Source organism: Nanorana parkeri, unplaced genomic scaffold (genome assembly GCF_000935625.1).
Source record: "Nanorana parkeri isolate BGI_ZX_2015 unplaced genomic scaffold, ASM93562v1 scaffold560, whole genome shotgun sequence".
Taxonomy (NCBI): domain Eukaryota; kingdom Metazoa; phylum Chordata; class Amphibia; order Anura; family Dicroglossidae; genus Nanorana; species Nanorana parkeri.
This window is the reverse complement of record NW_017306828.1, coordinates 784,965-811,456: the sequence shown is the minus strand read 5'-3', so window position 1 is coordinate 811,456 and position 26,492 is coordinate 784,965. Positions and strand designations below refer to the sequence as shown.

The following is a 26,492-nucleotide window of genomic DNA, read 5'->3' as shown; positions in this document are numbered from 1 at the left end:
CAGTCTCCAGACCTTAATCCTATAGAAAATGTATGGAGGGAGCTAAAACTTCGAGTTACCAAGCGACAGCCCATAAATCTTAAGGATTTAGAGAAGATCTGTAAAGGGATCAAAATCCCACCTGAGATGTGTGCAAACCTGGTAACCAACTACAAGAAACGTCTCACCTCTGTGCTTGCCAACAAGGGTTTCTCCACCAAGTACTAAGTCATGTTCTGCTTGGGGATCAAATACACTATATTGCCAAAAGTATTGGGACACCCCTCGAAATCATTGAAATCAGTTCCGTGAAATGTCCTTGTGAGTTGAAGCCAACTCAATATTGAACCCTACGGACTAATGCTGGCCACAGACCTTACAACCATTGCAAGACTTTTATCTTGCGATGGTTGTAAGGTAATAAAAAAAAACGTACGATCTGCCTATCTTGGACAGGCAGAAATGACCTTTCATTTCTTTGTAAGTGGGCAAACTTACAGAATCTGCAGGGGATCAAATCATTATTTTCCTCACTCTATCTATCTCATATCTATCTATCTATCTATCTATCTATCTATCTATCTATCTATCTATCTATCTATCTATCTATCTATCTATCTATGTGTTCTCTGTCCTCTGTCTATCAGCAATGACATACAAAGGAGAAGTTGGGAGCACAATCTGAGGGGTAAACCTGGACACATGTACGTGGCATGTCCAGGTCCAGGCCGGTGCGTTATGAACTGCATTTCTCTCAGCGACAATCGTTGCGGTTTTTCTATAATGCAGATTGTGGTCATGTGACCATTTAACATACAAATAGCGCCCAGTGGAAATCTTTCTTAACTCCTTTTTTTCACCCGTCGCTTGGCGGAATGCTTGTAGATAATGCGTCGCCGCCGTCAGTGTTTTGCAATCTTCATTCATCAGCGTCTTATCTGTGGGAGCCTTCTTCCTCCTCTACGGACACAACCTTCAGATTGCCAGCAAGGTCAGACGTGGCCTGACAAGGAAGAGACGAAAATTACCCCTCTGTGTGACAGGCGAACGCTGGTACTGAACAGGCACCATTCAGCGCCCGTCTGCGCATTAACAGGCAAGGCCGGCGGCGGCGGCAGAGGATGCCCCCCCCCCCAGCAATGATGCAGGGAGGGTGATGGGGTAATTGTGCATGAAATATGACTGCCATCATTCTGGAGGAATAAAGAGAGGAATAAATGCTTTGCTGTTAACCTCTGTGACGCTGGAGGGATGCGCCAGCGACGAACGTGATGGGAACGCTAAGAGGACGCTGTGGTGGCTGCGACAGTTAATTGTGACTCGTCAATAATCAACATTAACATACATTTTTTTGTTTTTGTTTTTTAGTCACCCAGTTATTAGATGTTAAAGGCACGCTCCAGTCAAACATGACAATTATGCCATAAAGTGGACTTGTCATTACTTTATTAATACATTCCTGACATGTCACAATGTACAGCAACAGTGTCATCGTTCCCAAAATCTCCACCTTTTATTATTACAAAGCCAATATGGAGCTCCAATCAGTGACTGTGCCTAGGCTGAGATGATGTCATCAGTCTGCTGCAGGCTGGGGGGAGCATTTCCTCAGTCTCCCCTCCCCCAGTGATCAGCAACACTGTAACTTTGTAGCAAGTCACAAGGTGAGAGGCTGCAGAAGGGAGCAGACGTTTGTAAACACAGCCAAGAACTGCTTTGTATGACTGTGCCATCTCTGAGCCGGCATCTCAGTCCAGGAAGTAGACGGTGACCCTGTGTTAGGCCTGAACAAAGATGGTGCCGTCCTTCTAGAGAGAAAAGCAGATGAAGGTGTTGTCAGGGAGAGTACTGTGATCTCTGTGAGAGGTCATAAGTACCTGCAAGTGTTAAACTGACACATTGCTTATCAAGCATGGACTCATTATGGAAAAACATTTCAGATGACAGGTCCACTTCAATATTCAACATTTGCAGCTGGTCATGCTCTTGCGACTGCTGCCATCTTTGTTCTCTGAATGTCCCAGTGAAAATGGCGGTTGAGTGTGTTTCCTGGTTCTGGTCTGTACAGACCCATGAACTCAGCTCAGGGATGGTGGGAGCCCCTCCTAATGGGCACAGCAGGTGTACAGACCCGGGAACTCAGCTCAGGGATGGTTGGAGCCCCTCATAATGGGCACAGCAGGTGTAAAGACCCGGCAACCCATATGAGAGGTCTCACCAATAGAGTCCCGAAATATTAGAAATGAACTCTCCAGCTTCCAGTAAACACAATATATCAGTTTTGGACGGAGTGATGATTTTGTACACAGAATGGCACCTTGGTGGGATCTCCTTTGCTCGGTGTTCATTGTCTCTCCAGTCTCCGGAGAAGGATCTATGTTCTGTAGTATAGGACAGCGTTTCAGATCTCGAGCCCTCTCTGTCCCTCCCCCCCTCCGCACGCCGCTGTTGATCAAGGTGAAGGCGCAGATGGGTGACAGGCAGAATTTGCTGGGTAATGAGGCAGGCAGGAGGGCGCAAGGAGGAATAAAAGTCTTATTAGGAGAAAACACGGGCCGGGATTATTAGCGCAGCCACCTAATGTCCTACAGGACCCGCCGTGGAAGAATGAGACACTCATGGAGGAGCCAAGCAAAACCGACAACATCCAGAACGTCACCACATTCCTCCGCAGATATATAACCAGGAAAGATGAAGGATGCACCGATACCGGCAATTTTTGCGCGTGTTGAATTGCACATTTTTGCGCGCAGATTTTGGCTTGTTCATGTGAATGGGCAAAACAGGCACAAAAAGCTGCAAAAACAAATAAATCGCAAAGCGCGTTTTCTATTAAGACCATAGGACAAAACGAGCTGAAATCTCCCCCAAGGTAGCTCTTGTACTATTTCCAGCGAAAGGCATATTTCTGCTTGCGACAAAACTCACAGGTGTGAACAGGGGCCATAGAAATGAATGGGATTCCTGGGGTGGAGCGCTTTGTTACGCTGAATCAGCCGCCGCCGATTCGCCAAGGTGTGAGCCTTGATGTTAACGTTTAGGTTTCCTAGAGTCCTTCTTTAAAGGCATTAGAATTCCATTCAAACTTTCCTTCCTGTTCTGAAAAATTGTCCATCAGAACATTCGATCTCGCCATCATTGAGTCAACTCATTTCGAAAGCCCTTAATGACATAGTTACGTAGTATTTGAGGTTGACTAAAGACACATGTCAATGAAGTTCAACCTTTGTGTGTCTGTGTATGATTGTGCATGTGTGTGTGTACATGAGTCCCCGTGTGATCTTGTTTTTAAGAGTACCTGTGACCGTGTATGTTACGGTCTCTAAAGGATGATATCTAAATGCTTTTTGAATGAGTCAATACCCTTAGCTGATACCACTTCTTGTGGCAACGAGTCCCAGACTCTAGCTGCTCTAACTTAAATGAAGCCCCTACGCCCCTTGTGGTTAAATCTTTTCTCCACCAGTTTTAGGTGGTGACCTCTCGTCTTTGCCACGGAGTTTACTGCTGATGTTGCCATCACCATTGAACATCTTGCACGGAGTTTACTGCTGATGTTGCCATCACCATTGAATATCTTGCACGGAGTTTACTGCTGATGTTGCCATCACCATTGAATATCTTGCACGGAGTTTACTGCTGATGTTGCCATCACCATTGAACATCTTGCACGGAGTTTACGGCTGATGTTGCCATCACCATTGAACATCTTGCACGGAGTTTACTGCTGATGTTGCCATCACCATTGAACATCTTGTACATTTAGATCAAAAGCATTTAGATAAATCATGTCCCCTCTTAATATCCTCACTTCCGGCGTGAACAAGTTTATATTTAGTAACCTCATCTCGTAGCTTTGATCCTCCAGCCCCTTAATTAGTTTCGTTTCCCTTCTCTGGACTCGCTCCAGCTCCAGGACATCTTTTCTGTGGACTGGTGACCAAAACTGAACCGCATACTCCAGATGAGGCCGAACCAATAAAGTGGAGGTCCAGACCGTCTACCAGAATGGAATCCCACCAGGCGTCTTAAACGAGTTTCCTTTGTGCCACGCACATCCACATCGCAATATGGACGATCTTCCCAACAGGAAATCACATTTACGCTTAGTATTTTGTGAGGAATTTATAAGAAATGAGAATTTTCCATCCTGAGACGTCGGATTTTATCGCTTCTACAATCCTAGATTCGCCCCCATTAATTAGTTAAATCGAACGAACGTTCCGTAAAACAAGTATTTTGGAAGAGGACTCTAGCGCTGTGCGGATTAAGATGGAGATTTGTTACATTCTAAATTTAAGCCAATTTAAATTAATTTGCGTTTTTTTTAATCAGTTCATGAATTCATTCCCTTTCTTCTGCTTTTCCATCTTAAATCATATTCGCGCGGCCCCCCCCCATGGGGGTGGGGGTATTCGGGGCCGCGAAGCTGCTTAGCTCTTTGTTTTGCAAAACGGAAATCTTTGAAAGCGAAGAGAGAACGCGCGGCCTCCCCTTTAAATTGGAGAGTTCATGCGAGGACAGGGACTCGGTGACCCAAATCTGATCTCCATAATAACCAGATCTCACTTGACGACATCCGCGCAGCCGCCCCGCGCCACTCGCAAGCAGCGAGAAGTTCACTCTTTAATCTTTCACAAGCCCAAACCATCATCCTGATCCGTCCGCCTCAGAAAACACCGCTATATCAAAGAATTGCAAAGAATGGTGGCCGTCCACTTATCTGTACCTACCGAGCTCTCCGCCCATCTCTTTCCAGAAAGTAATCAGAGCGTTCAGTCGCCATGGAAACCACGGCCGTTTAAAACGGAGACTTTTTTTAATACTAAACCTTTTTTTTTTTCTAATGATGTTTTTTGTTTATAGTTCTGATTAGAAAGAATGAGTTCACCTGTGACTCGCAATTTGTACGCTGGTCACCCCGCCGAATCGCACGCCTGATTTATCACGAGAATGTTGTCTCCATGGAAACGGAGAGTGAAAAAAAATATATTAACTCGATGACAGTTTAACTCGTCTCGCTGTTTTGTTAACTTAGGCATTTTGTGTGCGAGATGATGGAGCCGTTCAACTGAGCCCAGGCGCGTGCCGGACGGCTTTTCTTCGCTTTCCGATACAAGTCTATGGGAATGCAAAACCCACTAGAAGCAGGTCAACTGCAGGTCAGTAGAAGATCAACTGCTGGTCAGAAAAAGGACAACTGCTAATTAGAAGCAGGTCAACTGCAGGTCAGAAGCAAGTAAAGTGCAGGTCCAAAATAGGTCAACTGCTGGTCAGAAGAAGGTCAACTGCTGGTTAGAAGCAGGTAAACTGCAGGTCAGAAATAGGTCAACTGCTGGTCAGAAGAAAAACTGCAGGTCAGCAACAGGTAAACTGCTGGTCAGAAATAGGTCAACTGCTGGTCAGAAGCAGGTAAACTGCAGGTCAGAAATAGGTCAACTGCTGGTCAGAAGCAGGTAAACCGCAGGTCATAAATAGGTCAACTGCTGGTCAGAAGCAGGTAAACTGCAGGTCATAAATAGGTCAACTGCTGGTCAGAAGAAAAACTGCAGGTCAGCAACAGGTAAACTGCTGGTCAGAAATAGGTCAACTGCTGGTCAGAAGCAGGTAAACTGCAGGTCAGAAATAGGTCAACTGCTGGTCAGAAGCAGGTAAACTGCAGGTCAGAAATAGGTCAACTGCTGGTCAGAAGCAGGTAAACTGCAGGTCAGAAATAGGTCAACTGCTGGTCAGAAATAGGTCAACTGCTGGTCAGAAATAGGTCATCTGCTGGTCAGAAGGAAAACTGCAGGCCAGCAATAGGTAAACTGCAGGTCAGCAACTGGTAAACTGCAGGTCAGCAACTGGTAAACTGCAGGTCAGAAGAAGGTCAACTGCAGGTCAGCAACTGGTAAACTGCAGGTCAGAAGCAGGACAACTGCAGGTCAGAAGAAGGTAAACTGCAGGTCAGAAGGAGGTCAACAGCAGGTCAGAAGAAGGACAACTGAAGGTCAGAAGAAGGACAACTGCTGGTCAGAAGGAGTTCAACTGCTGGTTAGAAGGAGGTCAACAGCAGGTCAACTGCAAGTCAGAAACAGGTCAACTGCAGGTCACATGTACCCGTCAATGAATCCTAATTGATCTCACTAATGTCAGACTGATGCCATTAATGCAACCCCAAAGTCCGCCACAACGGCCTAAAGGGGAACTATAACCCTTTGTGTTCCTTTTTTTTAATTTTATTTTTAGACATATACAGTATATGTGAATGTTGTTGCCAAGAATCACCCAGCCAGCAGTGCTTGTTCTTCCTTTCTTTAATGTATCGCTTGTAATCGTATACGTAAATGGGGGCAGCCATAGCTTCTTATTGCATATGCAGGCTGCAGCAGAGGCTGATCTGTGTCTGACATTTTTAATAAAGACGAGAACTGCACCTAGATCACAGTATTCCCCTTGACAAGGTCTTCGTCTGCTTTTCTCTCCAGGACGGCACCATCTTTGTTCAGGCATCATCCAGGGTCACCATCTACTTCCTGGACTGTTCTTGGCTGTGTTTACAGATGTCTGACACAGATCAGCCCCCGCTGTAGCCTCTCGCCTTGTGACTTCCTACGGAGTTACAATGTTGCAGTCTGATCACTGGGGGAGAGGAGACTGAGGAAATGCTCCCTCCTGCCTGCAGCAGACTAGGGACAATTTCCTTCAATCCCAGACCCCAACTCTTGAATTTTCCTCCTTTCTGCTCACATCCAATGTCTGCCTTTCATCCACGCCTATAGGAGCAGGGAGGAGAGACGGAGGAAATACTTCCTTCTGCCTGCAGCAGACTAATGCTTTTGTGATAGGAAATGTCATTAGGTAACAATACTAAAGGCTCCAAACCTCCCGACTCGATACAAAGTCAAATATATCATTTTGGTCAGCGCCGGGCAGAATTCTTTGGTCTGGCAGAGCTGTGTAAATCTCAGGGCTGGACAAATTAAATTACATCATTACAAATCCTTTTTTAGTTAAACAATCTCATATATGTATTTCTATGGTGTGTTTTGCCTGGAGCTAACTGTCAAAGGGGTTTGCATTACACTTTGTGTTAAAGCTGAACTCCGGGATAAGCAAATATAGTCTGAATACAAGAGTTATGTGTATTGTTCCTTGTACCTAAGTGAGCTTTGTGTATTTCTTCCAGGTCTGTGCAGTAATCCAGCGTGACACTTGGAGCTTCCTATCATAAAGACCGCTCACTGCTTCTCTCCTGGTGCAGGGTGACTGGTCTTGTCTCCGCCCCTCCTGTAGTTTTTTGCAGGCAGCCTGTAGTGGGTGGAGTCTGCTGGGCCCCTCCCACAGTTCTGCTCTTTGCACAAAATATGCATAGAACCGTGTTGATGTCACCTCTTTTATTTGGTAATATCTGGGTTTTTATATTTAAATAAACCCTTTTGTGACTGCAGTTCAGCTTTAAATTATTTTTTCTGACACTATTGCAGAGGGAAAGTAGTGATAGTGAAGAATAGTTATGTAGAAAAGTTCTCCAACTGGCTATTGACAGTACGGGAAATTCCCATTAGCCAATAGGAAGCACTCATTTAGTAATTTACATATTTGCACCTGCCATTAGTGAAGTGCTCGGCTGGGTATTTGTTGTACATAATGATAGGTTTTACCTGCTCAAGTGACAGGTACACTTAACTTACCCCATTTGTGTATGTGACTGCTGAGCAGAACAGGCGTTTGCCTCAGGTTACCCCAGTCTTGGGGCAGATTGAAGTAGACAGTTCTGTTTGGCCTCCAGCACTGAAGTGGGTCAGTTCTTCCTGTGTCAGGAGGATGTTCAGGAAGAGATGACAGAAATGTGGTCCTTGCCTGGAGTCCTCCATGTTCCCCATCCTGAGGGGCTCTGGGGTGTTTTTGCTTTAGCTGTGTACTTCCCCCAGCCAGCACAGCTCAGAGACTCCAGAGAACAGGCAGCGTTCTCAGCAGACCAAAATAGAAATCAGTGGGAGAGAGACAGATCAGCCATCTGCCTGAATCCTGGCGGGCTGCGGAAACCCCTTCACTGCCATCACCAGGGCTTAACCCATTTGATGCCACCAACAGAGGTGAACACATCCGATGCCACCACCAGGGGTTAACCCGCCCATTGTCCCCACCAGGGGTCGACCCATCCGATGCTGCCAACACAGGTTAACTCATCCAATGCCACCACCAGAGTTTAACCCATCCATTGCCATTATCAGGGGTTACCCAACTGATGCCACCCACAGAGGTGACCCTATCCAATGCCACCACCAGGGTAGAACCCATTCAATGCCACCAACAGAGGTTAACCCATCCATGCCACCACCGGGGGTGAACCCATCCGATGCCACCACCAGGGGTCAACCCATCCAATGCCACCACCTTGAGTCAACCCATCCAATGCCACCAACAGAGGTGAACCCATCCGATGCCACCACCAGGGGTGAACCCATCCGATGCCACCAACAGAGGTAAACCCATTTAATGCCACTACCAGGGGTGAACCCATCCGATGCCACCACCAGGGGTTAACCCATCCAATGCCACCACCAGGCGTCAACCCATCCGATGCCACCAACAGAGCCCATCCGATGCCACCACCAGGTGTTAACCCGTCCATTGTCCCCCACCAGGGGTCAACCCATCCGATGCTGCTAACACAGTTTAAACCATCCAATGCCATCACCAGGGTTTAACCCATCCAATGCCATCATCAGGGGTTACCCATCTGATGCCACCAACAGAGGTGAACCCATTCAATCCCAGCAACAGAGGTGAACCCATCCAGTGCCAACACCAGAAGTTAACTCATCCAATGCTGTCAACAGAGGTTAACCTATCCAATGTCACCATCAGGGTTAACCTATCCACTGCCACCACCAGGGGTTAACTCATACAATGCCGCCAACAGAGATAAACCCACCTCCTGTCCTCTCCAGGGGTTAAGCCATCTGCTGTCCCCGCAAGGGTTTAACCATCCAATACCACCAACAGAGGTTGACCCATCTGATGCCACCACCAGGGGTTAACCAATCCAATACCGCCAACAGAGGTTAACCCATGCACTGCCACTAACAGGGATGAACCCATCCACTGCCACCACCAGGGCTTAACCTATCCGATGCCTCAACAGAGATTAACCCATTGGGTATCACAATAGTCACCTCTATGGGAAAGGGGAGTCACAGGGTGGTGAGGATCAGCAGACTCTATGATCCCCATTAACGGTGGCTGATCCACCACGCATGTGATCATTGAGGTGAAGAGAGCCCCGGGGGTGTCTAGATTTGGGCACCACAATGGTCATCTCATTGGGAAGGGGGGTCACCATATGTTGAGGATCAGCGGACTTTACATGATCCCCAATAATGGTGGCTGATCCACCACGGATGTGATCATGGGGGTGAAGAGAGCTCCAGAGGTGTTCAAAATGGACGCATTTTAAAGAACTGTCCATCTTTTTTCCTGAACTGAATTCACATGACCAGCGGTGCGACAAGGGTTCATCCTCTGTCTAAACATTTTGGAGTTGGAAGTCCCCCACCCATCCGCTCACATGATGTCGGGATCTGAGAGCGCCCGTTCTCCCTGCGGAGCGTATTTTACATTTCCCGGGTACAGTTTTACATTTCAATGCCGGTTATTTTTGAACTGGAATTCTGATTTAAATTTGCGGCTCGTTTTTCTGCTTTGAGCTGAGAAAACATCTATTGTTGCCGAGTGATTTCCAGGCAGAAGTCCCAGAAATTCCGAGAATTACATATTCCAGATCTCTCTGAGAGAAGCACACGGCGGCCTCACCTCGGCTCTGGACGGACTCCTAAAAGGAGAAGAGCGTTGGGTCAATGAGCGGTCTTCTGATCCATTCCATCACCTCCGGGCTCAAATCACGCATGACGCAGCTAAACCGTTCCTTGCTAATACATTTTTGGCCTCCTATCCTTCAGCGGGATTCATCGTTCACATGCAAAATAAATCATATTGAACACAAGTGCGCCATTTATTTTATAGCTGAACTCTTGTCTGCTTACAACAGATCATATCTAGAGATGCCCCGCCATGTACATTGGGTATCTAATGCACGTATAGTCCAGGGGGACATCTAATAGAGAGGGTTTCATATTCCTCTGTCCCACAGGCTTCCTTTCCACCGATTCCGGTATTTACGACCAGTCTGAGAATGCCGCGTCTTTGTTCTGGTCATGTCGCCGCCCCCTTGCAAATGATATCATGTACAATGCGGGAACAGCAGTCATAGCTAGACCTGCTTTGTATGTGAGGACTTGAAGGATCTGTCCACATTCCATCGAATGAATCAAAGAAGGGTGCCGGCTCTCAGGGGGACCAATATTGCTCTATTTTACACCCCCCCTATACTAAACCAGCATTTGATCCTGAAAACTGAAGCAAATATTGTCTAAATACAAGAGTATTGTGTGTATTCTTACTTGAATCTTAATGAGGTTTGTGTATTTCTTCCAGATCTGTGCAGCAGGAAACTTCCTGTAATAAAGACCAGTCAACGCAGCTCTCTCTCCTTGTGCAGGGTGACTGGTCTAGACTCCGCCCACTCCTGTAATAAAAACCAGTCACTGCAGCTCTCTCTCTCCTTGTGCAGGGTGACTGGTCTGGGCTCCGCCCACTTTTGTAGTTTTCTGCAGCCAGCATGGGGCCCTTCCACAGCTCTGTTCTTTGCTCCGGTTATAAATAGCATATTTATGATGCCACTGATACTCTTACAAACTATTAACTGGGTTTGGTGCACACAAAGTGGATTTATATCTTTTGTGGCTTCTTAGGAATATATTTAAATAAAAGTTGGAGTTCAGCTTTGGGATACAATGGAGGGGTGCACCCAGATGGAATTTTTTTCTAAGCCGACCAGTGTTGCGGATAACTGTTCGCAAAGCCAAAACTTTTTTTAGTTTTGGATGGAGTGGGCGAAGGGTCAGAACCTTTGTCAGGTTTTTATTGTTGGCTTGTCTGTGGTCCTGCTATGGAAATTCACTGTTTGTCCTGAAAGCGGAGAGGAATAGAGGGAAGATAGTTCAGAGGAAGCATCTGCTCCAGTGACACCTGTATAAGAGGAGAATTCTCCTACCTTGGGGAGATTTCCTCTCACTTCCTGTTGTATCTTCAGGACAGGAAGTGAAGGGAAGTCTCTCAAATAAGACAGCAACAATACCTGACAGGTTTAAAAGGATCTTCATCACACAATTATCAATGTATTTCCTTCAGTCTGGCCTCTGTTGTATGTTTATCTGAGTTCCTGGTGTGTAACCCGGGATTATGTGACATATCTCCCCCAGTATGAGAAGGGGAAGCGTCGGCCACCGTCCAGAGCACATCAGGACTTTGTGAACATCTGCTGGGAGACGCTGATCCTGTAACTGGAGGAAATGAATCTGGGATGAAGGTTATTACAACCGCCGGAACCCCTGACCACTCCGACACGGGATAAGCAGAATTCATGCCGGATCATACCCGCTAATACACTCATGCCGGACGCTGGACCCTGGCAAGAGATCCCTATTATTCCGGGTGGATAAAATCTCATCTGGGTACATGATAAATCATGACTTCTCACTGGGCTATTCAGATAGAGCGATAGATAGATAGATAGATAGATAGATAGATAGATAGATAGATAGATAGATAGATAGATAGATTGATGATGTATAAATATAGGACCAATAAGGAGTTAAGATGGAGCGTGGCGCTGTGATGGATGTTCCCGGCGGTCGCAGAGATTCGGCGTGCTCGGACTGGTACAGACTCCGGCTCAGCGGGTAACATATGGTTCTGCTGGAATTGAATTGAACATAACTTCCCCCCCTCCGAGGATCTGACATGTTCGGAGGAGACGTCGGCGTGATGGAGAGCTCCCTTCTGCTTTCACCATCCAGCGGATTCCACAATGGAAAGAATTTATTAACCCGATTATCAAAAGTACTTGTCAGAGGATTAAACTCCAATCCCCAAGAAAAAAATCCGAACACTAGGCCCGCATTGTCCTCAAAAACAAAACAGTCTTGGGGGGGGCTCATTCAAACCTTAGGCTGGCTGATTTCATTCAAGTTGGGTCGGGTTTTTTTTTTTTCCTAGCAGAGAAAATGAAACAAAGTAACAAAGTGAGGAAGAGAAATCCTGTGATCTGTTCACACTTCATTACATACATGGGTCAGGTACCCAAAGGCCCGCAGAGCTTATGGGCCCATTAGTAATGACTCCCTCACACTTGATCCTGTTCCTGCGGTAGGAATGGCAGCACAGAGATCTCACCAACAGGATCCCTGAAATATAAAAGGAATTGTAGGTTTAATTCTTCAGCATCCACCTCACCCTGAAATATAAGTTTTGGGTGAACTCTTAAAGAGGAACTTTACCCTTATCTTCAAAATAACAAGAATGTCAGCTTTAGAAATGTTTAGTAATGACAATCTACAAATACATACTTCTAGATCATTGTTGTTTTTTTATTCTTTGCATTCCTTATTTCTCTTTTCCTCATTCTTCTCACAGCGGCCATTTTTACCAAGGGCAGATTGATCCATCTGCCTTTACTTCCTGGAACTCTGGCACATGTGACTAGGACATAAGACCCTCGAGTATCGACTGAGTGCCAAGCGACGGAGGATGCCTCCGCAAATCAATGTAAATGTGAAGAAAGTCACCTCTATAGCGTCACAGCATAGCGACGTTTCGGAACCACCTCGTCCTTTCATCAGGCAAACAAGGGACCAAGTGGTTCCGAAACGTCGCTATGCTGTGACACTACAAGAGGTCAATAAACATTGACTTTCTTCACATGTGACTAGGACATGTGACCATGCACATCATCTTAGGGGAGGAAAATGCTTTTCCCTGAGATCTCGTGAGATTTCCCAGCAATGCTCTGCTGATTGTAACCTTCCCAGGATGCAACACTTCCGCACAATTACATCACTTTTGCCAACCAGAACCAGGAAGTAGAAAACAAGAAACTATAAGTAATAGGAAAATAAGTTTGTTTAACTAATGAATGTCAGATGATTTCATATCGGCATGCAGAGCCAAAAGGGCTAAAAGATCCACTTTAAGGGCCCGTTCACACCAGTTACAGTACGTTCCGGCCCTATTCTGGCCAGAACTCACTGCCTCGCATTGCGGCCGGCTCACTTTTTAGTGGGGCAGGAGGGGGCGCGGCACGCCATTGAAGTGAATGGCACCGTAGCCACACCCTCCGGCCGCAATGCGATCGCCCGCATGGGATCGCAAAGTCACATTGTGCCTGCAGTACGGTGCGATCAAAATAGTGCATATAAAATAGTGCAATATTGCAGCATTTTGATCGCACCGTACCGCAGGCACAATGTGCCTTGCGATCGCATTGCGGCCAGAGGGCGTGGATACGGTGCCATTCACTTCAATGGCCCGCCACGCCCCCTCCTTCCCCACTAAAAAGTGAGCCGGCCGCAATGCGAGGCCGGAACGCACTGCAACTGGTGTGAGCGGGCCCTAAAGAGGATCTCTGAACAAAGATGGGGCCGTTCTTCTGCAGGAAAAAAACAAAAAACAGATTATTGCATTGTCAGGGGGAGCACTGTGATCTCTGTGAGCGGTGATACATGCCCAGAAATGTTTCACTGACATATTACTCAACATGTATGTACTTAGCATGTAAAAATAAATCATTTAGATAGACTCTCTTTACGATAAACACTGCAATAAAAATATTTGTGCTCAACAAAAATACACCATACCCTCTCCTTTAGGGCAGGTTCACACCATTTTGGTCCGGAAAATGTTGTGAACCTGCCTTCAGTTCCAGTGCATTCCAGACCAGACAAAATAAGACGAGCAGTGTTTGTCTGGTCTGGTCTGGTATGGACTGCACTGGTGTGAACAGAGGCCAGAAATAGCACTGGGATACATTAGGATGCATTTTGGGTCCGGAAACAATTTGGTCTGGTCTGGTCTGGAGATGATCTGGATGTGGTGTGAATGGGCCCTTAAGGGACACATAATGACATGGGAAGCACTCGCACTTTTATCCTTCACTGAAGCTACACCTTAAGCTGAAAAGACTTTGTAACAAATAAACTAAAGCAGCTGATAACTTGCTGTAGGGGTCAGGGCTTGCTGGGAGTTGTAGTCCCTCCTCAGTAGGCAGTCCCAGGTTGGCAGTCAGTGAGGCGGCTTGTAGTGAAGTGATTGATTCCCCGGAGCGTTGTAATTGATAATTGCTTTATAGGAGTGATGTCTTGTCTGAATGAATATTGACAGAGCCAGCTCAGCCGCTGCTCCATCCAGGAATGGGGTGAGGACGCAGTGCGGCCTCTATCTGGGCCGCGATGACCTTCGGGCACTCGTTTCTGTGTCTTTTGTGGTCGGAAGGATGGCTTTGGGGATCAGTGAATTGCTCACATTTGTGAAGCGGAATCCTCAGTATATTTACAGCCATGTTACAAGTAACCGAATGTCAATGGTCACAGTGTCAGTGGTCACATCACCGAAAAGTAAAATTTCAGGTAGAGGGTAATTTGGAGCATGGAGGATCTTCTTGTATCTGTCTCTTCCCACCCTGGGGTGCTTCCACTGTCCCTGCAAGGGGGCATAGAAAACATTTGGGGGTTCAATTATAAAAGTTTGCACTAGCCCTTGTTGTCCTAGATGGCGGAAGGGTGTATAGGAATGTCCTATTCTTATCAGCGCCATATAGGGACATGGTTCTCAACTGGTGGGTCGTGACCAAAAAGTGGGTTGCGGCCCCATTTTCATGGGGTCGCCGCATTTTTGTACCCCAACACTACAGTGCGGCTGCATCACCTTAGTATATAGGCGCGCCCTTCAAAATGAATGGCAACGCAACACAGTAACGCATGTTATTCACGTTACCGCGACATGGGAAGTACGAGTACTGATCCTTTGCTTTTGATACTCGTCTATACCGAGTACTGATACCGGTGCTTCCGCTGGCAATCTGATTGCCCGAGAAGCTGGCTCCATGTTGTATAACCTGCTTGATTGAGCATGGCCAGGAAACCGGCTTCCCAGCAAATCAGCATCGAGGCGGCTTACTGGACAAACAGAAAGCCAGGCGGCGAGTAATGACACACCTCCCAGCTTCCTGATTGGCCAGGAATCCGGCTCCATGCTGATTGGCTGGAACGCCAACTCGATGCTGATTGGCCAGGAGGCTGGCTTCAAAGCCAATCAGCAAGGAACCAGCTGTTCGGTCGGCTCAATGCTGATTGGCCAATCAGCAATGAGCCGGCTACCCGGCCAATCAGGAAGATGGGAGGCAGGTCATTACTCGCAGCCCAGCTTCCTGATCTCACAGGAAGCTGGCTCCATGTACCCCTACGGCACTGCCAGTCAGAGGAAATCTTCCTTTGACCGGAAGTTCTGGTATCGGGGCCTTTGGGTGAGTATGAGTACTCGCCCAAATACTTGGTATCGGCACCGATACTAGTATCAGTATCGGTGCATCCCTAGTAACAACCCTGAGCAAACCTGAAATGGAAAGCTGTAATTGGCACAGAACTAAATCCGGTGGAGCCATAGACGCACGGCAGCGCACGTAATTAGGATTTCACCGTCCGGAGGGATTCAGCAGCCCCAGCCTGTGCCGCAGCTGCGCGGAGTTGTAAAAGCACTTACCAAACTATCAATAATTCAGCGAATGTCTTTTTCTCGGGCGCGGGGCAGTACAACGTGTTCTTTCCGTGTCGTCGCTCGGAAAAAAAAGAAAAGAAATCACTGCGCACATTATTCAGAATGATATCCAGCAGATTAAATAATAGTCCTGACCGGCGTTTCATAATTTAATAATAACACATTGTAAATGCGTGTCGGAGTGCAGGACTCAGGTATATCATGAGAGCAGCGCCAAGTCTGTACCAGCCAGAAACCGGAGCTCATCATACAAGCGTGGCCCTTTCCTACGTGTTTTTTTATCTCAGGATGTAGACCCGCTGTGACAAAATCAACTGTCCCAAAATCTCAGTGACCACACACCTGTCACATACACTATGGGGATGATTAATACAACTTTCACCCAGACATACACTGGGTGAGTATCATTCGCATGGCATTCCTGCCACTAGATGGAGCCAAGGAGCATGGGAAACGTCTACGCTCATCAGCTCCATCTAGTTGCAGGAATGCTGTTCAACAACCATTCGCCCATCTATTAATTTTTATAAAACAATCCCATAGAGTATGTATTACCTCTCAATGCCTTTTTCTGCTGTTCTCCCCAGAAGAATAGCACCATCTTTGTTCAGGAATCATACAGGGTCATCATCTACTTCCCGGAATGAGATGGTGAATGAGAGATATCGCAATCATGTAACTCCTGGTGCCTGTGCAGTTCTTGGCCATGCTCACGCTGGGGGAGAGGAGACTGAGGAAATGCTTCCTCCTGTCTGCAGCAGACTGATTACTGGGGGAGAGGAGACTGAGGAAATGCTTTCTCCTGTCTGCAGCAGACTGATCACTGGGGGAGAAGAGACTGAGGAAATGCTTCCCCCTGTCTGCAGGACGGATCACTGGGGGAGGAAGACTAAGGAAATACTTCCTACTGTCTGCAGCAGTCTGATCACTGGGGAAGGGAAGACTAAGGAAATGCTTCATCCTGCCTGCAGCAGACTGATGACATCATCTCAGCCTAGGCAAAGTCACCAGACTGGAGATTAAGGACAGCTTAATTATAGAAGGTGGAACTTTTCTGAGAAATGATACTGTTGCTGTATATTGTGACATGCCAAGAATTAGTTTATTCAGACTTGTAAAAGTTCCCATTCACACCTAAGCATTCCGCGTTAAAAATGCAATACCTATTGCTGTGCCCTTACCAGTTAATGACACCGCAAACACGGCCAGGCAAAAGCGTGAGTAAAATGGGCACAAACACTACGTTTGTTGTTAGTTCAGGAACCCATTGAAAGCAATAGGGACACCCAGCAAACGTGGAAACAGAATGCACGCAAATGCGAAGTGCATTCCCGGCACGTCTAGGTGCAGATGGCCCCCTTTAAAATCCAAATCTCCCTGATGAGGAACAGACAGCAATAAAATCTTAGCAGCAATTCTAACGCTTCTCCATCCAAAACTGTAAAAAGAAATGTGTTCTTATTTCAACCTTTGAAGCTGAATGCCAAGAAAATCAAATATGATCTAAATACAAGGGACATCGTGTGTAGTCTTCCTTCAATCTTGGTGAGCTTTGTGTATTTCTTCCAGATCTGTGCAGTCATCCAGTGTGAGCCTTCTGTAATAAAGACCGGTCACTGCTGCTCTCTCCTTGTGCAGGGTGACTGGTCTTGTCTCCGCCCTCTACTGTAAGAAAGACCGGTCACTGCTGCCCTCTCTCCTTGTGCAGGGTGACTGTTCTTGTATCCACCCCCTCCTGTAATAAAGACCGGTCACTGCTGCTCTCTCCTTGTGCAGGGTGACTGGTCTTGTCTCCGCCCTCTACTGTAGATTTTTGTAAGTGGGCCCCTCCCACGGCTCTGCTCTCTGCACAGGTTATGCACAGCACAGTGATGATGTCACTAATACTTTTACAAGGTAATAACCAGGTTTTAGGGCGTTTGGTGCACACAAAGTGGATGTATGTCCTTCGCAGCTAATGAGGAATATATGTAGAGGAAACGTTTTGTGTTCGGAGTTCAGCTTTAAATATCCAGCTCTGTATATAAGGCACAATAGACTGAGAGCCATCATGCAGGGTGGACATTTTGGTTCAGAAAGTTGGTATCTGTGCGATTAACTTTTAACGGGTAACGGGAGAGAGCTCACTAATTCAAGAAACAGCATTGTGTGTAGTCGCTAGTTTTGTATTTTAGACTCACTGAAGTAGCATGTGTCCAGTGTCTAGTAGTCAACAGGGAGGGGACAGGGTACTAGCACACACACAAAAGTGTGGCTCCCTCTGTGTAGTACGGGAGGGGGGAAATTGCCTTGTACACTCTACCCCTCTGCATTACTCTACCCCTTGTGAACTGTGTATGTTTGCCCAGCGGTGCCTTTCATTAACCCCCTCCGTTCTGCAGCCCCCACGCGACAGGGTTCATAAATATGATTGCAGAGAGCTGATTTCCTGAGAGTGCGCTAATGAGCCTCTCTTAATAGTGTTTATGAATAAATTATAGGCAGCTTATTAAGAAGCGCTGTGTGGCGTGTCTGCTGCCTGGAAGTGTGTCCAGGCGTTCGCAGACGTACTTGTAATGAGTCACCTATGCGGCTCGCCATGCAGAATGTTATTCTGGAGCTCAGTGTGAGTCCAGAGCGCATCGTCTGACGGGTCCATCTCCGAATCCATTCACACTGTACTCTCTGAGATGTATACTCAGCTCTATATCTGCCTGAGGTCTGAACCCAATCACCAAATCCTTACATATGGTTCAACGTATGGATGTCATTTAAAAGGTTTCAATCTTTTTAAATCTGCAGCTTTAATTAAAATAGTCTGTGGTGATTCTGCCATGAAGGTCCTTGTTCAAGCACTTCCTGTTATAGAGTGACAACGCTCTGTACTGTCTCCTGATTCTGCTTTTGCGTTGGTCACCCTGTCATACATGGTTCTATGAGAGGCCGTTCCGACATACATTGTGCAGGCATACCATAGTCACCATTGTGCAGGCGTACCATTGTCCGGAAGCCGGTCCAGAGCAATGGAGTGCAGCTGACGCTGGAGTGTATGCATATAGACAGGAAGTGGTTGAAAGAGGTTAAATCTTGCCTGATTTTTTTATGTGCAGGAGATTGTGGGAAGGTAAAGTGGAAGTACCGGATTTACCCCTCCACCCTATACTGTACATACTTTTTCCCAGCAGTCTCCTAGGCGGTCCATCGATGTCACGGCTGCTTCCTCCTCTTCTTCTAGTGGCGGTGGGGGAAGCCATTTTTCAGAAATGAGCGGTGCTTATGTGATCAGCTGTGAGTGCTGCTCAGTCCTGGATTACTGTGAGCCCGACCTACATGATGGTGCCCCCAAGAAGGATTGTAAATGACAGTCTGTATTCTGACTTCGATTGTTGTATTAGCAATTTATCCCTTGCTGAGACCTCTATAGCTGGCCTGTATAAGCAGATACAATCACCGCGGGCAGTCTTTATCAGATAGCTGAACTCACCAAATACCTTTTCATCCACAAAGAGTATTATTGCTTGCAGCAGATAATAGGAAACTGCAGATGAATGAATAGATGTTATTTGAAAGGTCAGAGATTGTAATGTTTCCAAGCTAGCATATACATGTGTATGTGGCCATACTACAGTTAGCCATGATACCAGAAATGACTACTTCATGAACAAAGGGGAAATACATCATAAATGGGTGGGAACACAGATAACGTGGTGCAATAACCAAAATGCCCACAAGATGGCAGTACAATAATGCATCTGCTACAATTTATGGCTTAAGGAAAATTAACTAACAGGGCTATTCACAAAAGGGTGAAGAGTTTGGAGAAGACAGGAGAAGTGAACAATCTAGGACAACATAGCTGACCTGGAAAGTGAGCTGAATTGGACCATTTTTCCAAATCGGCTATGTTGTCCTAGATTGTACACTTCTCCTGCCTTCTCCAAACTCTTCACCCTTTTGTGAACACCCTCGTATGTGACTGTCATTTCACATTAATATGAATATCAACTGTTGCTATGCACTGTGTCATATTGTTATGCAAATATTGTGACAGCACAGTCTGGGCTCCAAAAATTTGCAAAATGCCCAAAGAGGAACTTACTTCGCTGGAGAATGTAAGTAGAAATTGGGAATATACAGTATGTATGTATGTATATATATATATATATATACTTAGGCAATGAATGGCCATCCAAGTAGATATACAGTACTTGGCCAGGGTTAAATGAAAGCCTGGCAAGCTTTGCAGCCCACTCTGATGATAAGAGTGCTTTGCTTGACTCGTGTGCTGCTCTTTTGCAATCTTTCAAATCCGGCAGCAGTTAGGATTCATCGAACCCCACTCAGAAAAATAAGACCTGGTTTCCTTTTCATTGCTTGCTATCCAGACCTATCGGTTTTCCCTGCCTAATGAATGGAGTGCATTGCTCAGCCTGGTACTTGACTTGTTTGATGTGAGTGATGGCTTAAAAACCTTAATCCTTCAGAGATTGGCACCTTTATCTTCCATCCATAAACTGGGTCATCAGGGCATCGGGCCATCAATAGTTATAGCAGCGAAGCCTTGTATTTCCAATTCCAAGACTGTTCCCTTTAACTTATTAATCTGAGTAACTGTGTTACCGGCCACCGTTGCGGGATCGATGTCTGTCACGGTTATGCACTTCATTGCATCATTGACTGTGAATCCCATCCCGGCACTTTATATATAAACTGCACATTTCAAAACCGGTCAATATATAGCTTTCCAATCTCCTGAACCACCAGCTGTGTGGGAAAGATTAATAGGAGATCAATAAATGGAGAATCTGGCGCTTTCCCTTTATTTAAAGACTCACTTAAGAATGTCACCGTTGAGTGACGAGGAATTTATCCTGCGTTGACATCGACCGATGAACGTTACTGAAGCCTACATCAGTCTTAAAGATGTAAGGAGATCGTGTTGTTGGAATTTAATGTACTGCATGCAAAAGAGGACCTGTCACCACAGTGGAAACGCTGCTTTCATTAAAAAAAACCTAACTCACCTGTGTTGCAAGGGCTTTGATTTATACTGACTTATATTCCAAGCATGTAAAGTCTGCTGAAGTTCAGTTGTTGAAGGAAGAAAAAAAGACTTTATTGAGACGTGGGAAAGCTTTATTGATTTGATTAACCCTACCAAAAAAGAAATATCCTCCAGTAAAAAATAAATCAAGACAGCTGGACTTGGCCTTGATTTATTATGTACAGATATACCATGATCTGGATGAATGAGAACCTTCACAGACATCCTCCAGTAACATCGGAAAATGTACTATCTCAATAATTGGTTGACTTGACTATAGCAGAACTATAGAGAAGCATCTAGAAACACAGCTTATGGACATATTTATAGATAAGTTTAAATTGCAAAAAGAGCTGTATTCCAAAAGTTGTGCAGAACATAGGACACATCTAGGGGACTGACCACAGTTGCCTTCACTGCAAATACTGCTTGGTTATGGATGCGCCCCACCTAGTGACTGGATAGTGAGAGGAAAAAAGTATGTTGGCCCCCTCCGAATAATTCAGTTTGGTGTTTCCAGTTAAAGTGACACTAAACTCAGGAGTTAAATCTTAAAATACATTCAAGTACCTTAACTATTAGCAAAAATGGATCTTATTTGTGTATCACTCGGCTGTAGGTCCTCAAATCATCTCTGAATTGGTGCTGACACTGTCCTTCCTTCTGGAGGGGGGATACTTTTGTTCCCCATGGTCCCTGTGTGTGTTGTAAAGTAGTCACCACTCCAAGCTCCCTCCTGTGATGGACTACAATCTTATGTTTAGTTTACTCATTTGTATTGAGATTGTAGTCCATCACAGGAGGGAGCTTGGAACGGTGACTACTTTACAACACACACAGGGACCATGGGGAGCACAAGTAGCCAGCCACCCTCCAGAAGGAAGGACAGTGTCAGCACCAATTCAGAGATGATTTGAGGATCTACAGCCGAGTGAAACACAAAAAGGATACATTTTTGTTAATAGTTAAGGTACTTGAATGTACAGTGGTACCTCGGTTCACTCAATTTGTTCCACGATTCTGGTCGCGAACCGAATCAAACTGATCAGACCAAGATCTTGACTGGAGGAAGCCACGACCATGTGTCAGAGCAGGGAAAATGGCTGTGGTTGTGTTCGTCACCCGATGCGGAGTTCGCGAATGGAAGCAGAGTTTTGACAAACTTCCTATTCGCGAACCGAATTGTTTGCGAACAGAAGTGTTCGTGAACCGAGGTACCACTGTATTTTTAAGATTTAACTGCTGAGTGAAGTGTCACTTTAATTCTACAGCATACAAAGACATTGTAGACAATTGTGCTCTTCCAACCGTGTAATAACACTTTGGGGAAGGCCCTTTCCTGTTCCAGCATGACTGTGCCCCTGTGTATAAAGCCATACAAAGCCAACTCTTTATAGACTTGGTTTGACCAGTTAGTGTGGAGGAACACAGAGCCCTGACCTCAACCCAACTGAACACCTTTGGGATAAATTGGAACTCCAATTATGAGCCAGATCTTCTCATACAACATCAATACCTGACCTCACAAATGGACACAAGTTCCCACAGACACTCCAAAATCTAATGGAATGCCTTCTCAGAAGAGTGGAGACTGTTATAACCACAAATGAGGGACAACTTCATATTAATGCCCATGTTTTGGAATGGCATGTCCAACAAGCTCATATAGGGGTGGTAGTCAGGTGTCCACAAACATTTTTCTAGTGTGTAGTGTAGGGCACTGGCAAATCTTAGCATTTCCTTTAAAAGTCAAGCATGACCCCATCCCATCCACCCTCCAAACCTACCTTTTATAGTCATGACTGTCTTTACCAAGCAATAAATAGGTAGAAGTGTGTCGCTTCAAGCTTGACTTTTTGCAGAAACTATAAAGAATTCCATACTGATTCGACTTACTATATCAGATCCACTCATTGTTTTCATATGTCATATCCAGGGTTACCACCATGTATGTGTTTTTCCATGATATGCTCAGTTCTCAAGGGCCCATATTTGTGATAGGTCAACTTTCAATTATTATAATACAGGATTTATATAGCGCCAACAGTTTGCGCAGTGCTTTACAATATAAAGGAAGACATTATAGTTACAGTACAATTCAAGACATGATGGTTAGGAGGTCCCTGCCTGTGAGGGATTGTAAACTCTGATGGGCAGGGCCATCCTAACAATCTTAGATCTTAATTTATCTCAGCAGTCTTTCAGCAAGGATGTGCACAGTGCCATTTAACAATCATATATCCACTAGGGGATCTGTATATTAAGAAATGAATTGATAAAAATTTGGCTGAGAATACGGCGATGTGAAAATTGCGGCAAAAAAAAGGAGGATTTTTGGATAAACTTTACGATAAACTTTAAACTAACTTAACAGCTGAAAGATGAAATCTAACAGAGAATATGTGACACCTGCCTTTAATGAATTAAAGTGCTCAATGCTTTGCTTTCTGTCCCCTGTACAGGAGCGGGTGGAGTACCTCTTCCTCATCATCTTCACCGTGGAAGCTTTCCTCAAAGTCATCGCATACGGGCTTCTCTTTCACCCCAACGCATACCTCCGGAATGGCTGGAACTTGCTGGATTTCATCATCGTGGTCGTAGGGTAAGTCGGAGCGAGCCAAACCAACTCAAAGTCCGATTTTGTTTTGAATAGAATAGGGAAAGGGTTAGAGCATCTGTCAGTGTTTTATTGCAGCCTGTACCCTTATCGTTGGGATTTCACCTCACTTCCTGTCTGAACAGGAAGTAATGGGAAATGTCTCCAAATGGGGCAAGTATAAGAATCTGTCACTTTTGCTGGACAGCTTGGCCTGTTACAGGAACTAGAAAGCTATATGTACGGGATAAACAGGTAATATAACTATTTTACACGGAGGGGGCTTGGAAATAAACAAAAACTGCTGTGTTAATGCTGGTGACAGATTACACCATATACATCATTTTTTAAAGTTCTACTTCAGTGGATCATCTTAGTGTAACCTATTGATTTTAGATCTTGTGATTACCACTGTGTTGTTATGTTGCAGCATTTCCATGGCTAATTTCTCCTTTCTTTGTAGGCTTTTTAGTGCAATTTTAGAACAAGCAACAAAGGCGGACGGCGGCAGTGCCCTCGGAGGGAAAGGGGCGGGGTTCGACGTGAAGGCACTACGAGCATTCAGAGTGCTGAGACCCCTAAGACTGGTGTCTGGGGTACCCAGTAAGTAGATGGATCTTATATCTGCATTTATTGTAAAGGAGGCGACTCATTGATGTAGGCTGTGCCTGCACCACCCTCCTTCTGCCCCAGCCTATTTCCATTCACGTGTATGCCATAGCCCAGCTGAGCCAGGCATTGGCAATGATGGCCATGCCATAAACCCAGATGCCAGGTCCTGTCTGCATGGTCAGTTGCCTTATTTTGCTTATAAGCAATTGCAATCTGATTTGTTTGTGCCAACAAAATTGATTTGAAATGTATCTAATCCCGAAAACTAAAATGTAATTTATTGCAGCTTACTAGTGTCAGTGCTTACATGTGGTGGTTGCATTAGTTTTCATTTTCAGGCATTTTACTCTATTTTCACCTCTTGATCTGACCAGTAACACATTTAGTCGGGTTGGCGCCGCACCAAAACCAGATTAAGGGATGCAAAGTCACCGGCAGTCCAAACATTTGATTGCGTCTTACATATTTATTGTGAAGAACAGTGTCAAAGACATAGAGTATATAATGATGTTGCAGGGCCTCTTTCTCAAGGCAAATCTATATTGCTTTGATCAGACCTTGAAAGACCTGTAGAAGAACACGCATTCAGAGCCATATCAGACTGACACCGCGGTGCGTTCCATGGCCCCTACTCTGCCATCCGTTTTGTTATCCCCGCCGCGGTGTAACACCCTCTTGAATTGGTGCCAGTGCGGGCATTCACAGCGCTGACAGAATATGTCTTCTTTGCCATGTGGAGCCCTCTAATTAAGCAGTAATGTCTTCCCATGCCAAGCCGGGGGGCGGGGGGAGAGGTGCCCGCTGCTGCCGATGACAGGCAGCGTGCAATGCCATCATTTAGCCGTGGGCTCCCGGCCAAGTAGTATTTTTTTTTTATGCAGCCTCTGAAAAGCTCCATCAATGTCAGCAAAAGTCTTTTCTGTGCATAAAACACTCTCTGCCATTGCAAGCGATCACCCGGCCGTTCCTGCCTCAATTCCCCAAGGCTTGCAGCAACATGTGCTAAATTGGCAATATAATAATCGGCTGGAAGGCACATCGCGCTCATTGTAATGTCTACCTCCTAATGGAAGACATGCTAAACAGCTCCCTACATTTCCGCTCAAACCTTTGCAGATTGCTGATAACAGACGGCGGAAAATAAAAGAGAGGAAGAAAACGTTTTTTTTATTGCCGACTTTCCTGCCCATTGTTTTTAACGCTGAATGTAAAATAGGATTAAAGGGGAACTGTAGCTTTTTTATTATTATTTTTTTGTAGCTATACAGAAAGAGACCTGCTTACTGAACATCATCATACAATATTGATAGGTCTTAATGTTAACGTAGTAATAAACTCTGAAACTTTTTTTTCAATAATGAATTCAGATCAAACAAATATACATTGTGCACCAAAGCACTGCTTTATATTTTTGCCCAAACACGTTTAATCATCATGTTTTTGAAGAGCTTCTTCCAGGTCTCTCAGCTCAGCTTCCCTGAACTTCCTGTCCTGTGCTGGATCACAAAGGACAGTGTAGACTCTGGCAACTGTTCATCTACTAACTTGGAGAAGGAAGGAGGGACCTGGGGGGGAGAGAAGTAGCTTGATTTGCTGTGTCTGCGTGTTTGTGGAGACACACACAGCTTACTAGCACACACAAGGGTGACTGCATAACACTCTGCTTGAGGAAGGAGTCACCCTAAAACAGGATATCAGGACCAGTGCTTAGGAGACCAGCTGATCCTGCAGGAAACTAACATTTTTAAACATTAAGGACGACAGTGACGGCACTGGTTGCCAGGAGCTGAGAGGGGACGCTCTGGCCTGCGTCCCTCCTGGCAGCCAGTGCCATCAGTGAGATGGGCTGGGTGCTGGACAGAGCTCCTCACAGCGTGGTCCGGCATCCGCCACCACCCCCCACTCTCTTAGAAAAAATCAGCTGCGCACACCTTCCACCCCACCATTTCCTAACACCTTCCCCTACCCTGGAACAACATCACCTCAGGCAGCAATTTACCTGGGGACAGCCCTGGTTAGGGAATCCTTGTTTGAATGTATAAATTATATTGCCAAAATATGTAGACCCCTCAGCTTTGAATGGTTGTGTTCAGGTTTTTCCAGCAAAGAGCACTCCTAATGCTACAGCACACACAGACATTGTAGACAATTGTGCTCTTCCAGCCTTGTGATAACATTTTGGTGAAGACCCTTGTCAGTTCCACCGTGACTGTACCCCTGAGTACAACACCAGCTCCATAAAGACATGGTGTGACCAGTTTGGTGTGGAGGAACTTAAGTGTACTTCACAGAACCCTGACCTCAACCTTACTGAACATCTTTAAAATAAATTGGAACTAATGGTGAGCCAGATCTTCTCATCCAACATCAGTACCTGACCTCAAAAATGACCACAAATTCCCCACAAACATTTCAAAGTGGAATGCCTTCCTAAAAGAGTGAAGGATGTTATAGCCTCATAGGAGGTGAACTCTATATTACTGGCCATTGTTTTTAAATGGGATGTCCAACAAGCACATGTAGATGTGATGGTCGGGTGTCTACACAGTTTTGGTCATATAGTGTAGATTTCAATTCCATATGTGCAAGTTCCAGCTCTATTATCTCTATATTTTCTCTCTATTATCA

At 45.6% G+C, this 26,492-nt stretch overlaps 1 protein-coding gene across 2 annotated transcripts in view; it reads left to right on the top strand.

Annotated features, from left to right (window-relative positions):
- LOC108791575 (voltage-dependent L-type calcium channel subunit alpha-1C-like) overlaps positions 1 to 26,492 on the top strand; it is a 338,499-nt gene that overhangs the window by 206,033 nt on the left and 105,974 nt on the right. For both annotated transcript variants that reach the window (XM_018562093.1, XM_018562095.1), the window contains 2 exons: positions 23,119 to 23,258; positions 23,716 to 23,855. In XM_018562093.1, coding sequence (XP_018417595.1) covers positions 23,119 to 23,258; positions 23,716 to 23,855 — 280 coding nt within the window. The remainder of the gene's footprint in view (positions 1 to 23,118; positions 23,259 to 23,715; positions 23,856 to 26,492) is intronic.